Raw genomic sequence first — 15,812 nt, forward strand, 5'->3', positions numbered from 1 at the left:
AAGCATTTTCAAGCAGTGTGACTCACTGCTGGCCTGACAGCTGGACATACAACCTCGCTCCAGCTCTCCCCTGACCTGGTTACTCATCACCTGGCTTCCTCATGCAGGAAAGTGCCCTACAGATGAGCTGCTGCCTCCCAGGGGTGATGGTTTGGGTCTGAGCTGGTCTAGAGGATGAAGTCTCTGCTGATCTCCTCATTGCCTGCAGAAGAACCTTTGGGGAGGCTTCTGTAGGGGTACCCTGTCCTAAGTGCAACCTTGAGGTTTCCCTGCACTCCAGAGGCATTTGGGAGAGCACCTGACCATCCCCAGCCTGCCAAGGGCTGTGCAGGTGCAGATGAAAGTTTTCCTGCTGATGTTCAGCCTTTGTGCCACAACAATACATGAGAGGAAGCACAAGGGGTGAAAGAGCAGTTCCAACTCAACCATGCCCACTGAGCCTTGCTCCTGGACTGGGATCTCATAAGAAAAGGAGCCACTGTCCAAGAAACTCCCTGCCTTACCTGATGGAGTTAATGATCTTGGTGGCATCTTCCTCTGAGCTTTCCACATGGAACCCATTTGGGATACTCTTCAAGGACAGCCTGCTGAGCACATTCTCTGACCTGCTGCTGGTAATTGAGTGTCTGAGAGGGCTCCCAAAATCCCCCTCTGCTGGCTTGGCTGCCCCCTGCTCCTGCTTATCAGCAGCCATGTGGTGAAGGGCTTCTCTCTGCTGGGCTGCCAGTTTCTGCTCCAGGAGCTCGGGGCTCTCCTTGGCCCTTTGCTGGATCAGGGGGGTCAGGGGTGCCTCAAAGCTGACACAGCTGTCTGTCTCGTCCGTCAGGGACAGCACATCCAGAGAGTCCAGGCTGCTGTAGTAGGTGCCCTTCATGAGGTCAGACTCAACAATCTTCTCAAAGGTCGAGCTGAAGCCATCCCTGATGTCTTTGAATTGGAAATGCTCCCTGTCATCATCGCTGCAGCTCAGCTTGGCATCTCCAGAGGCAAACCTGGACCAAAAGGAGAAATGCAGAAAATACTGTCAAGGCAATTCTTGCCCTGCTCCATTTGGAGCTGGCAGGCAAGAGAAGAGGCAGAAATGGCTGCTGTGATAATGGCCCTTGGGATCTTTCTATGGTATAACCTACCTGATTCCCAATTTTGTTACAAGATTCTAGAGCTGAAAAAAAAACAGTTTTGTGATGAACAATCCCAGAGGCCCAGCCAGCCCTTAATTTGGTCATGTTCCAGTAAAAAGCCAATCCTCTGAAGTAGAAACTTTTGCATATGACACCTGCTACTGGACCCAATGCCAGAATAACCTGCTGGTTATCACTTAGCAGCTCCCACATTGCCATAATCCCAGGGAAGACAGCCCTGCTCTTTCAATACACTGCACAGAATCATTTCTATTAACTGCTCACACCACAGACCTTGTATATTCCAGCCCTACACTTGTCCCCTGATGGCCCCTCACCATCCCCGTGTCCCTCTTTTGTGGACTCCCTAAGAGCTTTAGATCTTTCTTGTGGAGCCCAAAACTGACCCAGGGCTCGAGGTGAGGCCACCCCAGCCCAGAACAGAGTGGGACAATATCCTTCCATGCTGGGCCTGATGCCCCCAGGACATGGTTGTCCCTCCCAGCTTGCAGGGACTCATGTTCAACTTGCCATCACAAGTTTGCTGTGCTGGTGGAGTGTGGATCCTGCCAGAGAAGGACATGATGGAAACCAGGACTTTGTTGCCTCTGCACTGCAGTCTTTCTGCAAAGTTTTTCCGAAACTTTATTTGATGGAATGTGAATTTTCCTGACAGCTATATGTTGCCATGGGAGGAAATGTGTGGGCAAAAGCTGCACTCCCAAAACTGCAGGTGCTGAGGGTGCCTACAAGCAAAAGGTGGGAATTTCTCTGTTAAAAATTTTGTTCTTTTTCCATGAGTTCATGGGGCTGAAAGTAGATCATTCCCTGGTGGATCTTGCAGTTGGACTGCAGAGCTGTGACCTCCCTGAGATCAGCAGGACCATGTTGGGGGTTTCTGAAGAGGTGAAAGACTCTAGGCAACACAGCCACAAGAAAGGAAAATGGGGCTTTGACAAACAATAGATGCCATGGGATAAACCAGAAAGGAGGAAAAGGGATTCAGTTAATGCAAATTGCAACACAAACACTCAATCTTTGGCTCTGTTTGCCTGATTTTTTTTTTTACCAACCATTTCCTGCAGAGATGCAGGAACTAACCTACCTTCAGAAGGACAATAATGGGTTCTTCTCCAGCTCTACCATGGATTGATGACCTTGGATGACTTCCCCCTTTAATCCTCCATTCCAGTGGGAAGAGCAACACTGAACACCTTTTTGTAAAGTACTTTAAAATTCAGGGAGAAAATGCATCATACAAGCAGCAACGTGCAGATGATGACAAATGATTTCTCATCGGGAGCAAATAGTTGACTGCTCATTAGTAAAACATCAGACCAGGTTCTCCTACAGCCAGAATGGGTCATTACAGCAATTCCCCAAAGGGGAGTAAAGGAAAAAAAGGGGAAGCTCAGAGGTGATGCAGGATGACAGCAACGTCTTGGTGCCTTGGTCCATCTTTCAGCTCTTCCTGACCCAGGAGAGTGGACAGTCCAACTGGTCAGGGCACAGCAGCCCCACGCTGTGCTTGGCCCAGCCATGCATTCCTGCCATTTACCCTAAAGATAGGTGGTCAAAGCACTGATGGGCTCCAGTGCAGTGAGCTAACCCAATCTGCAGGCTCTAAGTGGTTTCCCAGACTTCAGCTGTGTCCCAGAAGTTTTCCAGCTGCCCTTCTGCTTTGAATATAGCGTGTGACTTGTCCCTTGTGCATTCAGCCTCCCAAAAGACTCATTTGCTCTCCAAGTGAATATGTTTAGAGCACAAGATCATGGACTCTGCACGCAGACCTCAGTCAGGTTGCATCATCTCCAAATCCTAAGCCTGCCATTTCTACCAATTCATGCCCTAGCACCTTAAAATAATTGCACTCCCAGTGATTGCAGCAGCATTCTATGACCACCCTTAGTTTCCTCCTGAACGCTCAGCCTCTGCCAGGGAGCCACCTACCAGGCAAATATGATTCCCCTGAAACCTGAGAGACTTGCAGCTATCCAAGCCCTGACTGCATAGCTCAGGGGCCCCTGGGACCTGCCTGGGACAGGCTCCCAAAACTCTCCGGACAGCAGCAGCCTGCACGGACACTTCCTCTGCAACACCTTCAGCTGGGCTTTTTGAAGCAGTGCTGCTGCTTCATGCTGGGGCTCTTGAGTGAAACAAACCACCAGCCTTTTCTAGAGAAGCCTGTTGAACAGCAGAGAAACAAAGCAGGAGGGATGCCTGCTGCCAGCCCACGCCCTGCGTGGCTCCCCAGCTCGGCTGCCCACGCTCCAGACAGCGCTGGGAACACAGCTCAGCACGGAGCCTGCACGGGGCCAGAGCGAGGAGGTGATCCCCAGGCCACCCTGTCCCTTTACAGCTCCTCTTCAGAAGGCCACACTCCTCTGGGACAAGCCCTCCTTGCAGCATCTCTCCTGCCCCGAGGTGGGTGCACAGACAGGGCTGTAAAATTCACAGCAAGAATCAACCCCTGGTGGCTACAACAGAGCCCTGGCGGATTTCTGGTGGCAAAGGGAAGCATCCATACCCCTCCTGCAGGAATGGCATGGGAAGAACCTCTCCTCATCCCAGTGACCTGTCATTCCCCGCAAGCCCCCAGCCTGCAGAATCCCATGGAGGTCTAGAAACTTGCAGAGGCATAAAATCAGCTGTGGACAGCACACCAGTGCGAGTGTCCCCCAGCCTGGAGAGTTCTCCTGTGAGCCAGGCTGCCAGAAGAGAGGGCTCAGGGACTCATGTTCAGGTTTGTCACAGGCACTTGAGAATTAGATGACACTTGTACCTTTTGTCTCACACTGCTGTTCCTGTCAGCCAGGCGCTGGTAACACCTGCCACAGGTGCAGTGGAGAGCAGAGCTCAGAGCCGCGCCCACTTTCAGACACGCAGCTGCCACCTGCTAGCCCAGGGACTGCCAGAGCTGGCCATGCTGCCAGGGACTCCCAGGGCACAGCAGCCTCCCAGACAAGCCTGGCTCTGGAGCATCCCCAGGCTGCTGTTCTTGCTCTAAGTTACCTCAGGTAACTCTGCCATAAGTGCTGCAAGTTGCAAGCGGGACACCCCAAAAGTGAGCACAACCAGCTCTTCTCAAGATCCCAAAAGCTTCCCCTTCACTTTAGTGGCTCTGTGAGCTCTAATCACAGCTTTCTGAATTTGTAACAGGAAAAAAACTATGTGAGAAGTCCCGAGAGAAAAAAAAAGAGAGTAAAAAGTTACAAACAAGGAAAAAATGTGCGAGAAGCCCGAAGAGAAGCAGGAGTGGAAAGCCGCAGTCAGCCATGAGAGCAGCTGCAGCTCCTTAAACTGATGAGTTACACACGGAGCCGAGTAACTCGAACCAAGGAGCCTCGAAAACAACACACACGAACCGGCACCGAGCCGCCCTTACCCGAACTGCTCCTCCGCCTCGTCGGCACTCAGCGCTTCCGAGGATCCCAGCACGCTGTGCCACCGCTGCTTGCTGAGGGCCCCGCTGGCTCTCTGGGGGCTGGGGGAGCCCCTGTCCCCGAGCTCGGGGCTGCTGGGGCCGGCGGTGTCCCGGTGCTCCCGCCCCACGCCGTTGGCCAGCCCTGCCCGCTCCGCACGGCCGCCCTCGCTGGCAGCGCCTTGTCCCTGCTCGCTGAGCCGCTCGCCCGCCTCTGTCACCGCCGCCACATGTTCGTCCCGCTGCTCCCCCTCCGCCGGGGAGGGCTGAGCGTCGTGCCGGGGGCTGGCCCTGCCGCTGGCGGGCTCCGCGGGCGGGCTCGGCGGCGACTCCCCATCGCTGAGGGCCGGCGGGGACGGCTGCGGGCCCGGCGAGGGCGGCTCGCCCTCATCGGCGGCGCTCCATGGCAAGGGGCTGCTCTCGCTCATGGTCCGCTCGTGGGGTCCCTCCCCGCGCTCAGCTCAGCCTCGCTGCTGCCTGCGAGGGAAAAGAAAGCACAGCGTGGGCATCGGGAGGGGATGGGGAGGCAGGTTGAAACCCCCACCCCACCTCACATCCTCGGTGTAAAAGCAGGGAAGGACTGTTCTGGTATTTGGTGCTTTTGGAGGCCCAGTGCTCCTTACTCAGGGCAGTGAGATGGGAGAGGAAAAGCTTCTGTTGGGGTGCTAAGCCATTGGAGCCCAGGCACCCACCTTTCCTGCTGCTGCCCATAACCCCAGAGGGCCTCAGAACAGGGGACATGCCCCACCCAGGGCTGGGGACAGCAACATGGGCATCCATAGGGGATGGGAAGGCAGGCTGAAACCCCCACCTCACATCCTCAGTGTAACAGCAGGGAAGGGCTATTCTGGTGTTTGGTGCTTTTGGAGGCCCAGTGCTCTTTACTCAGGGCAGTGAGATGGGAGAGGAAAAGCTGTTGTGGTGCTGAGGCACCCACCTTTCTGCTGCTGCCATAACCCCAGAGGGCCTCAGAACAGGGGATGTGTCCCACCCAGACTTAACCTAGGCCTACTCTTCCTATTAGCCACGCAAGCTTGGCAGTATACTCCATCCTATGATCAGGCTGAGCTTCTAATTCAAAATACGCCCTGATTGGGGCACTACGGGCAGTAGCTCAAACAATCTCCTATGAGGTGACCTTAGCAATTATCCTCCTCTCCATTGTCCTCCCCAGGGTTAGTGCCCAGGGCTGGGGACAGCAATGTGGCATGGCTGCATTTCCCAGACTCGCTGCTGGGATGCTATTCCCTTGCATTCCCTGCCCTCCAGAAAGAGGAGAAATAGGTGAAACAGGCAATAAGAGTGATTTATTCTTTTCTAACTGTTCTAAGCAGCTGTGCTGTGCCAACCTGTGTGATTCTCCCTGCTGAGCTAGCATTTCTGCAGAGCATCTTGCCTGCCAGAGCACCACTTCTCTTTTCCCCACACACAAGTACTGCTGAAGGGTGTCACAAGCTGCCAGCTAAAACTCTGGCAAAAGTGTCCTGATTGAATATTCCCTGGGATGCTCTCTCTGTAGGGCAAGGGAAGGACACTGTTTTGCACTGATAGAAGTAGTTTTTTTGACAAAAAGGCACTTTATTGGCAAATAGACCCATTGATGCAAAGTCTGCAAGGTTTTACAAGCACCATCCTCAGCCCCACAGTGCTGTGCAAGCTTTACTCCATCATAACCCTCCCACAGCTGCAGTCAAATGCCACCAGAAATGATCTTTTCTGGAAGCAGGAGTATTCTGTATGGCACCCAGGCTGAGCCACTGTAACAGCTGATTTTGGTTTTAAGCAATATGTGTCTTCACAGATATTTTTAAAATATTATCTGTCTTCATAAGTCTGTTCAGCCTGGAGGAGAGAAAACTCCAGGGAGACCTTAGAGCCCATTCCAGAACCTAAAGGGACTCCAAGAGAGCTGGAGAGGGACTTTGATAAGGGCATGAAGTGACAGGACAAGGACAAATAGCTTCACACTGACAGAGGGCAGGGCTGCATTAGAGATTAGGAAGAAATTCTTCCCTGTGAGGGTGGGCAGGCCCTGGCACAGGGTGCCCAGAGCAGCTGTGGCTGCCCTTGGATCCCTGGAAGTGTCCAAGGCCAGGCTGGACATTGGGGTTTGGAGCAGCCTGGGGCAGTGAAGGTGTCCCTGCTCATGGCAGTGGGTGGGAGGATAATCTCTGAGGTCCCTTCTAACCCAAAGAGACATTTGGTGATGTGACTGTGATTCACCTGCACAGGAAGCCTGGCTAATCATGTCAGCAGGCAGACAGGACTCTTGGGGTTTTCCCCCTAACTCGGTTCCTAACTCACATCTGAAGCAGATCATTCAAAATTCCCTGCCTCAGTTTCCCTCTCAGTAAGCCATCAGCTTTGAGCAGCCAGGAGGGTGCCCAGGTTCAGCAGCAGTCTCTGAGTGCTCTCACTTGCTGAGCTGAAGCTTTCATTAGCAGTAAAATCCCTAATTGCTGGGCCAGGTCAGTTCTTGTTAACAAGGGGTGCAGAACTGCAGCTGCCTCTGCTCTGACAGAGCACCTCTCACCCTGTGGAGATGTCAGCAGCCCCTCCCTGCTGCTGCTTCCTCTGCACCCGAGTAAGGGAGAGGAGGGATTTGGACCCCTCTGTGGCCTGGGTAAGGGCAGAACCACATAGTACATGCTGAGCTGCTGCTGAGCAGGCCAGATCCCAAGGGGAACCCCAATTCCTGCCTCACTTTGCTCCCATCCCACAGCCCAGGCAATCCTGGACCTCAGATCTGGCCTGCTCTCCATGCCCTGCTCCCCACAGCTGGGATGTGTGACGGGCTGGGGAGTTCACAGTCCCATAGCAAGGCTTTGGGGTGAAGCACTCCTCGAGGGCTGCACGTGCCACAGCCCTGAGATGGGGCAGGTCCCTCCTGGAGGCAGAGCTGGCAGTTTTACCTCTTGTCCAGGTGCATCCGTGCGCATCCCTCGGTGTCACAGCGCGCGCGGCACGGCCGCACTATCGCAGCCAGACGCTCCCGATGATCCCTGCACGGCCCCTGCCTGCAACAAGGGAGCACAGACAGTGAGACCTAGCCCAGAGAGGAGAATCCTGCTGCTTTCCTGCCTCCCTGCTGCTGCTCCTCATCAGGCTGTTCCCCAGACCCATCCCGTGGCTCCTTGGCAGAGCACTGCAAGGGCTTTTTCCTCACCAAGCCTTGGTTCTCTGGGGTTTTCAGACATGGCAGTGCAAGAGTATTCCTTACACAGGGCTTCTGACATCTTTCCTTACAAAGCTCCCCCCCGCCCCCCAGCCAGATAAAGTGGAGCAAAGAGACTCTGTGGTTGCAGGTTTCAGGAGAAATTTGTCAATGTGAGCCCACAGAATGTTCAATTTCACCCATCAGATCCATGGAGTGAGATACCTGAGTTTTGGACTGATCTCCCCAACAAACAAGAGCCATGGTAAAGGTAGGTCTTTGAGCTAAATGCGAGCAAATCCAAGCTATCAAAGTGATTGATGTAGCACCATTTCTCTTGCAGAGTGTTTTGCACAGTGCAGGGATGGACAGAGACGTGTCCCCCTGAGGTGATCCCAGGCTGGGGGAGCATGTCAGGTCACCACAGGTGGTGTGTCCCCTACAGACAGCTGCCTGAGCTCACAGGCCAGACTTCACAGAGTTGATGGAGACAGAAAGACAGGACAGCACTGCCTGTGTGCTGCTAGAGGTGATGGGTGGGTCAGGGCCCAGATGTGCCACCTGCTTTCCAGTGGCTGGAAAGAGCCACAGAACAGCTTGGCAGCAGATGTGTGTGTTGATCCCTGCAGAGGGATCTGCTTATACCCTCCCTTGGGCTTGGCCTTGCAGGCCTTCAGCTTCATTCTCCACTAGCCTGACAAGAGAAAGGCTGGCCTAGACTTCCTGGGTCACCAACACATCAGCCTCCAGCCTTCTACTGGTCCAGAATCCCATCTGCAGGAGCTGAGGGCAAAACAAGCCCCTGGGACAGTCCTCAGGTTCACACATGTGGACCAAGTCTCCTCAGCCTATTCATCTGCCATCCCAAATTAAGAGGGAAAAGCTGTAAATCTCTTTCCCACCAAATCCAGGAGAGAAAATCAGTCCCAGGCACTTGGTGTTCCCATGCACTGACAGCAGGGCCCAGCTAGTGCAGCATCTTCCAGGAATTTACTTGCCAAATTAGCAACACTCTCCTGAGCACAACCACACTGTGATCTCAAAAAATACTGAAAACCTAATGTGGGCCAAATTTTGACTTTCTCTAAGTGAAGGTATAATACAGACATGTAAGACATGCAACACCAAACCACTGCTCAAATCTTTGGGGGAAACTTTCCAGCAAAACTTTGCTGGTCTTTTTCTTAATATGAGATGAATAATGTAGGGGGTTTGAGTGATTTTTTTAAAAAACAGCCAGAAGGCTTTGAGCTGAAATTCTCCACCTCCCTGCCATCCATCCAAAAACTCCAGTAGGAACCACCCAAGCTGAATTCCAGTCCAACAGTTCAAGCTTGGCACAGCTGTATGCAACCAGAAAACAGGAAACCAAAAGCAGTTAGGAGATGAGCCTGAGTCAAAAATGTTGACAAACCTTAATGTGTGGTGTCCCAGCCATCCCTCCGAACTTTAAGTAACTTGCCTTGTTTATATTAAAAGAAAAAAAAAACCCACAATTTTTTTATTACATATAAACTACTACAGTTGTTAAGCATTACACTACTGTTTCACCCTCTGTGAAGTCTGACAGGAATGTTTGTGGTCTGGAAGGAGTGCTGAGGAATCAATAGTTAAAGCCTTAGTCATGTTCCTCCTTGGCCTGTGTTCCTGCTGGAGAAGAGGCACCAGGGAAACCCTGGCAGGATGTGTGCACAGATTGTTGCTGAGCTGGGAACACCATCAGCATCCAGGGTGACCAAACTGGAGCTGAGCACAGCCAGGAGGAAAATCCCAGGCCTCTTTCAGCCTCCTGACCCTTGAGGTTTGTGTGTCTCCCATTGCACACACCTGCCTGGGGGCTGCTGTGTGCAGAGAGTGAAGCAACCCATGACAAACTCCCAACAAGTCACCAACCCCTTGATTTTTGCTTGCAGTGGCAGTCACTTGAAGCACACACAGGTTATGAGTGGCTGAGGCGTCCCAGAATCTCCAGAGGAACTGCCAGATGGGATTGTGACACTCTGTGGCTCTGGTCACAGCTCTTCATGGTGATGCCTTGCACTGGAGTCATGCAGCCAGCTCCTGCCACACTCCCAGCTCATCCCATGTCAGCTGCAGAGGGTCTCTCCCACCCTACAGCTCATCTGTGACCTGCTGCCTCCCCACCTGTGTGGGGAAGGTGGAAGAGCAAAGGGAGGAGCAGACAGGATTGACAACACAGCAAAAGGAGGAGCAGACAGGGTGGAAGACAGAGCAAAGGGAAGAGCAGATAGGCTGGAAGACAGAGCAAAAGGAGGAGCAGACAGGGTGAAAGATGGAGGAGAAAAGGATGGAAGATAGAGCAAAGGGAGGAGAAGACAGGCGGGAAGAAAGAGCAAAAGGAGGAGCAGACAGGCTGGAAGACAGAGGAGCAAAGGGAGGAGCAGACAGGGTGCAAAACAGAGCAAAAGGAGGAGCAGACAGGATGGAAGATAGAGGAGAAAACGGTGGAAGATAGAGCAAAGGGAGGAGCAGACAGGCTGGAAGACAGAAGAGAAAAAGGAGGAGCAGACAGCATGGAAGACAGAAGAGCAAAGGGAGGAGCAGACAGGGTGGAAGACAGAGCAAAAGGAAGAGCAGACAAGATTTTCCACAGCTTGGAAAACCTGAAAGAAAAAATGGTGGTGGAACAGCTGGTTGCAACTGTCCACATCTGCCTGCAGCAGACAGCTGAAAGGTCACCAGCTCTGGACAAAGCCCAAACCCAGACTCTCAACACTGTTCTGTTTGCTCTGGAAAGCACCAAAGTGCAGCTCAGCCTCTGAGGCTACCACAGCTTGAACCAGGCTGTGGGGAGGGGACACACTGCAGCCCTGGGGTGAGGGACAGGGGGTGTTCAGAGGTCCCTCTGGGGCTCCTCTGACTGTCCCAAAGCTGTACAGCCTGGCTGCCTCGGGCTGCAGGCTGACATTCCCCCAGTCCCCCCTCATTTCATTCTGTGTCTGCTTTGCAAAGGGCTCTCTGAAGCAGGTGAGGGCTGAAAAGGAGTATGTGGGTTCCCATCTGAGGATTTTCACAAGTCTTGCTCTTTCTGCAGGCTCAGGCACCCTCTCAAGTGATTGCTCTTCCCTAGGTCCTGGGAATAGGGTGGGCAACCCTTGCATGCCCAATGATCCCAGCCTCCCACAAACATAACCAGGGGTAGCATTCAAAACAGTGTCTGGCAGGAAAACAGATAAATAAAAATCAGATAATGTGGCCCTGCTGAACTGCAGACAGTTGTTAAGCAGGAGCCCCATGATTTGGAGCAGAACAGCTCTGTAAGATCTACATAAGTAGAGGAACATGGATTCTTGCTAGAAAGAGCACATTATTGATGTAGGAGAGGCTGAGGGAAGCCAAGGCATCCACAGTCCGTGGCTAACCCTGGTTCTTCCATCTTCCTCCTGGACCCAGGGCTTGGTGAGACAGATGGGACAGAGGCTGAAGGGACTGAGCATTCCATCCCTGTGGCCCTGAGGGGACTGAGGATCCCATCTCATGCTGCCCTGGTTTGCAGGCCAGACTCAGCAAGCCAACAGCTATTACCTTCACTTCTCAGGATTCCACAGCAGCAGCTCATCACTGTGAGTTTCCAGTGCCACAGGATAGCAATTCAGGACAGCCCCTCACTCCCTGCTCCAGCCCCACTCTGCCCCAGGTCCTGCACAGCCCCTGGACCAGGAGGAGACAGAGCAGGGCTGGCTGGGAGGGAAGAACAGCAGAAATACCCCATCATTGCTTTGGGATGATGCTGGATTTGCAGCAGGGCCAGCGAAGCCAGGCTGGCATCCACTGCAGGGAAGCACTGGTCCCAAAGAGGCCGGGCAGAGAAGCAGCAAAGTTTGCCCTGATTTTGTGAGGGGTTGGAAACCACACAGCAGCTCTTTCAGGGACTGGCCCTGGAAGTGTCCCAGCTTTTGTTGAAGCTGAATGGCTGGTGGGAAATGATTTATTTTTAATTTTCTTTCCTGCGTTAGGAACTGGAAAGGCTCCCGCTTCAGTTTTGTGTAACCACTTGGCTGCTGGGACACAGGAAGGCTTGGAGAAGAATCCTGCTGCTTAGTCAAGCATGAGCTTTTCCTCAAGTTCATGCTGAGCTGGGCTGCTTCCTGCAGCAGCCTTGCTTCTCCTTGCTGCTCTGCACCCCATTCCCTCTGGCCTAGAAGACAGAATCATGGAATGGTTTGGGTTGGAAGGGATGTTGAACTTCTTGGGCTGAAATGCCTGTAGTGACATCCTTTGCTGTGATGGACCATGTGCTCTGAGTTCTGTCCCCTGTGAGCAGGGATGGAATGTGCCCAGGCTGTAGATCCCACCCATTTGATGTCCAGGCTGTAGATCCCATCCACAGCGTGGCTGCAGGAACAGGGATGGATGTGCTTTTATCACCTGACTTACAGTGAATTTACAAAAGGCAAGTGTCACACTTTACCCTGCACATGGGCACGGTCAGGGCTCTTTGAGGAGACAATCCTGTAGAGACATGGAGAGATCACAGCCATGCTTCTTCTTTTTGAAGCACATTTCTTCCTTCTTTTGTCTCTGCTTTGACCTCTGCCCTTTCAACATGGCTGAAAATAAAAACCTTCTACCATTCTCATTGTGAAAATCCTCAATTATTTCCCCCATGGGCTTGTTTTTAATATGATTTTGAAGACCTCATTATCATTCTCAGCCTCTCCTCTTCAGATTGTAGACCCTGCCTTCTTAGCCTGTTCTCAGAAGCCTCTCCACCCCTTTGAGTGTTTGCCTACCTTTTTCTGGATTTTTCTCTAATTCTTTTACATCGATTGCTCTGTTACAGTCTGAACACAGGGAAAGCAGCATTGCACAGTGAACTCAAGATGTGGGCACACCAAAGATTTGTGCAGCACCAAACTGCTCTGTACATCACCCCCTGCTCTGGACAGGAGTCCCTGCCTGGTGACACCAAGTTCTAAGGCACGTGCAGCGTTTCTGCAGGCTGTGAGGGGCAGGGCTGGGCTGAGCCTCAGCCACACACTGATGCCAGAGTTACACTTCAGAACCCCTGCAGCACTGATGGTCATTGCTCATGGGCAATATGCTGTCCCAGTGGTTTCCATCCATCCCTGCCAGTGCAAACTGCAGCTCCTACATCCTTCACTTCCAATGTGGAAAAGAGGCCGTGGATAAAACATATCCTACAGACTAAAATAAACCAGCTACAAAAAAGAGCCTTTGGGTAATCAGAAATCACTGTGCATGGAACATGCTTTTTCTTGAAACCAAACCCTACAGCTCCTTATTTTGAATTTTTATTAGAGTCCCCAGAGCAATTAGGACACATTGAGATCCAAATGACTGCTGCTAAACTTCATCCTGGGGAAACAACAGCAGCTTTTTGCTTATGGGAAACAATAAAGATGAATCTTAAAATCCTTAACAGCTTTCCTGTTTGCATTCTTTTGCAGTTATTAAAACTGGGATAAATAAAAGAATATATTTGGTATTTTTTGCATGTTCCTTTCCTTGTACTGACACCTTGGCTGGGCAGCACTTGGTGCACTGAGCCTTCCTCCAGCCCTGGGTGTGCACCATGATGTCAAACCTGTGAAAAGGGCTGAAAGCCTGCACTGTGCCCAGCTCTGGGCTTCTCAGGCCAGGAGGGACCTGGGGCTCCTGGAGCAGCTCCAGGGGAGGCTGCAGAGCTGAAAAGGGGCCTGGAGCATCTCTGTGCCCAGGGAAGGCTGAGGGAGCTGGGGCTGCTTAGTCTGGAGAGGAGCCCCAGCTGAGAGGAGCCTCAGCCCTGGGTGTCCTTGTGTGTCCCTGTGCATCTCTGTGTGTTCTTGTGTGTCCATGTGTGTCCCTGTGTCCCCCAGTCTGTCCCTGTGTCCCCTAATCTGTCCCTGTATCCCTGTGTCCCCCAGTGTGTCCCTGTGTCCCAGTCTGTCCCTGTGTCCCAGTGTGTCCTTGTGTCCCCAGTGTGTCCCTGTGTCCCAGTGTGTCCCTGTGTCCCACTCTGTCCCTGTGTCCCAGTCTGTCCCTGTGTCCCCAGTGTGTCCCTGTGTGCAGGCCCAGGGCACCCCAGGCTCTGCTCCAGGCCCAGCCATGGCCCCAGAGCCACGGGCAGGGCCTGAGCCCAGGAGCTGCCCCTGCCCAGGAGGCAGAACTGCTGCCCTGGCAGTGCCAGCCCTGAGCAGATGGTGCAGGGGCTGTGGAGCATCCATCCCTGGGGATATTCCAGATTTTCCTGCGCCCTGAGCTCTGGGATGGCTCTGCTGGAGCAGGAAGGTGGCACCAGGTGAGCCCTGTGGGCCCTTCCAACCTTCCCCTGCCTGTGGCTCTGTGGCTCTGTGGTTCTGTGGCTCTGTGGCTCTGTGGTTCTGTGGCTCTGTGGTTTTGTGATTCTGTGGCTCTGTGATTCTGTGGCTCTGTGGCTCTGTGGTTCTGTGGCTCTGTGATTCTGTGGCTCTGTGGTTCTGTGGCTCTGTGGTTCTGTGGCTCTGTGGTTCTCTGGTTCTGTGGCTCTGTGGTTCTGTGGTTCTGTGGTTCTCTGGTTCTGTGGTTCTGTGGCTCTGTGGTTCTGTGGCTCTGTAGTTCTGTGGCTCTGTGGCTCTGTGGTTCTGTGGTTCTGTGGTTCTCTGGTTCTGTGGTTCTGTGGCTCTGTGGCTCTGTGGTTCTGTGGTTCTGTGGCTCTGTGGCTCTGTGGCTGCCCCCTCACTTTACATCCTGGTGACATGGTAGGAGTCACTGAAGCCTCCACAAAAAGTGGGCCAAAGCACAGGGACAGTGAGCTGATGGGTCTCCCAGGAGAAGTGTGAGCTTGAGGCAGAAGTCCAGGATGTGGATGAACATGGACCTGAATGTCCTTGTGTTTCAGACAGCATGTCAGGTCTGGAATCTTCCTGGAACAGTCTCCTTTCAAATCCCACCCAGGGCCTTTGAGCTTGACTGTGGGAGGACAAAGATCCTGCTGCAGTCAGTGGGGTCTGTCTGTTCCCCAGATCCTCCCTGCTGCAGAAGCAAACCCTGACCCCCTTGGAGGCCTTGCAGGGCTCCCTGTGGATTGCTCCTGCAGAAACCCACTGCAGTTCAGGAATCCTCCTGTGGCCCAGAGAGAACCAGGAGCCTCCAGAGAGGGAACAGCAAAGGAGGGCAAATTTTTACTGCATCCTGAGGGAGGGAGGAGAAGGGCAGCTCCCAAGGGATGTTGTTCCTGCCTCTCCAACACAATGCTCCCCACTCAGTGGGTCTGCCCAAGAAGGTTGTTTGCTGCAGGAGCCCATGGCACAGATCTCAAGCCTGCAGCTGTAAAGGGATCACAGGGATACCAAAAGATCCCAGCCAGCTCTTTGCTGGCATGGGAGAAAAAGTGGAGAAAATGGGCAGAGTTATTTTGTGCCCTGGCACCCTTCATTCAGCTCCCAGAGCTCAGAGAAGAGCTTGAGAGAAGGATGACTGTTCTGGGTAACAGACGAGTCTCAGCCTTGCCTGAGTGCAGAACAAACAGCGTGTAATCAGTCCATGCTGGGTTGAGTCCAACCCAAGACAGGAGTTTTCAGGGGTTTTAGGCTCAGCTCAGAGTTGGCTCCATCCTCACCTGTGCCTGTCTGCTCTGGTGCTCACGGGCTCTGGAAGGGGAGCTTTTAGTCTGATTGTCTGTAGGGTTGGGGTTTTTTATATAAAACCAGGCTGTTTGTGGGGCCTTTCCACTCAGTTCTGTGCAGCATCGTAATTGAATTCATTAAACCCAGCTTTCCCCACAGCCAGGGCTACCTTCCATAAAAATCCACCAGAGTTGCAACTGCTTCTCATAACCCATAAATGGAAACAGCTTCTTCCCCTCTCTTTCCCTCCCTTTGCTTGATCCTCCTTCCCCACATTCTCCCAGCACCCAAAATAATAAAACAGGGCTGGCAGCTGACTCAGAGCCCAGAAAAGGAAATTCCTGCCATGCTGTCTGTCTACACTAAGCCCATGCAACGCCTCGCTGCAGGATTTCAGGAGGCAGCAGGCGAGCCCATCCTGATTGTCCCCTGGGAAAGACATCCAGAGGGATGGAGAGCAGAACTGCAGAATGAAAGGGAGCTTTGGAAGGGAGGCAAACTCCCTTCACACTCCAACACATCCATAAATCTCAGAGATGAGGAGCAGG

At 53.0% G+C, this 15,812-nt stretch overlaps 1 protein-coding gene across 3 annotated transcripts in view; it reads right to left on the bottom strand.

Annotated features, from left to right (window-relative positions):
• Positions 1–15,812, bottom strand: part of PSD2 (pleckstrin and Sec7 domain containing 2) — a 79,789-nt gene that overhangs the window by 31,006 nt on the left and 32,971 nt on the right. For all 3 annotated transcript variants that reach the window (XM_063168540.1, XM_063168539.1, XM_063168541.1), the window contains exons 2-4: positions 7,455–7,559; positions 4,507–5,019; positions 504–992 (exon numbers count right to left, since the gene is read on the bottom strand). In XM_063168540.1, coding sequence (XP_063024610.1) covers positions 504–992; positions 4,507–4,970 — 953 coding nt within the window. In that variant the 5' untranslated portion in view covers positions 4,971–5,019; positions 7,455–7,559. The remainder of the gene's footprint in view (positions 1–503; positions 993–4,506; positions 5,020–7,454; positions 7,560–15,812) is intronic.

The sequence above is a fragment of the Melospiza melodia genome, chromosome 14, assembly GCF_035770615.1.
Source record: "Melospiza melodia melodia isolate bMelMel2 chromosome 14, bMelMel2.pri, whole genome shotgun sequence".
Classification (NCBI taxonomy): domain Eukaryota; kingdom Metazoa; phylum Chordata; class Aves; order Passeriformes; family Passerellidae; genus Melospiza; species Melospiza melodia.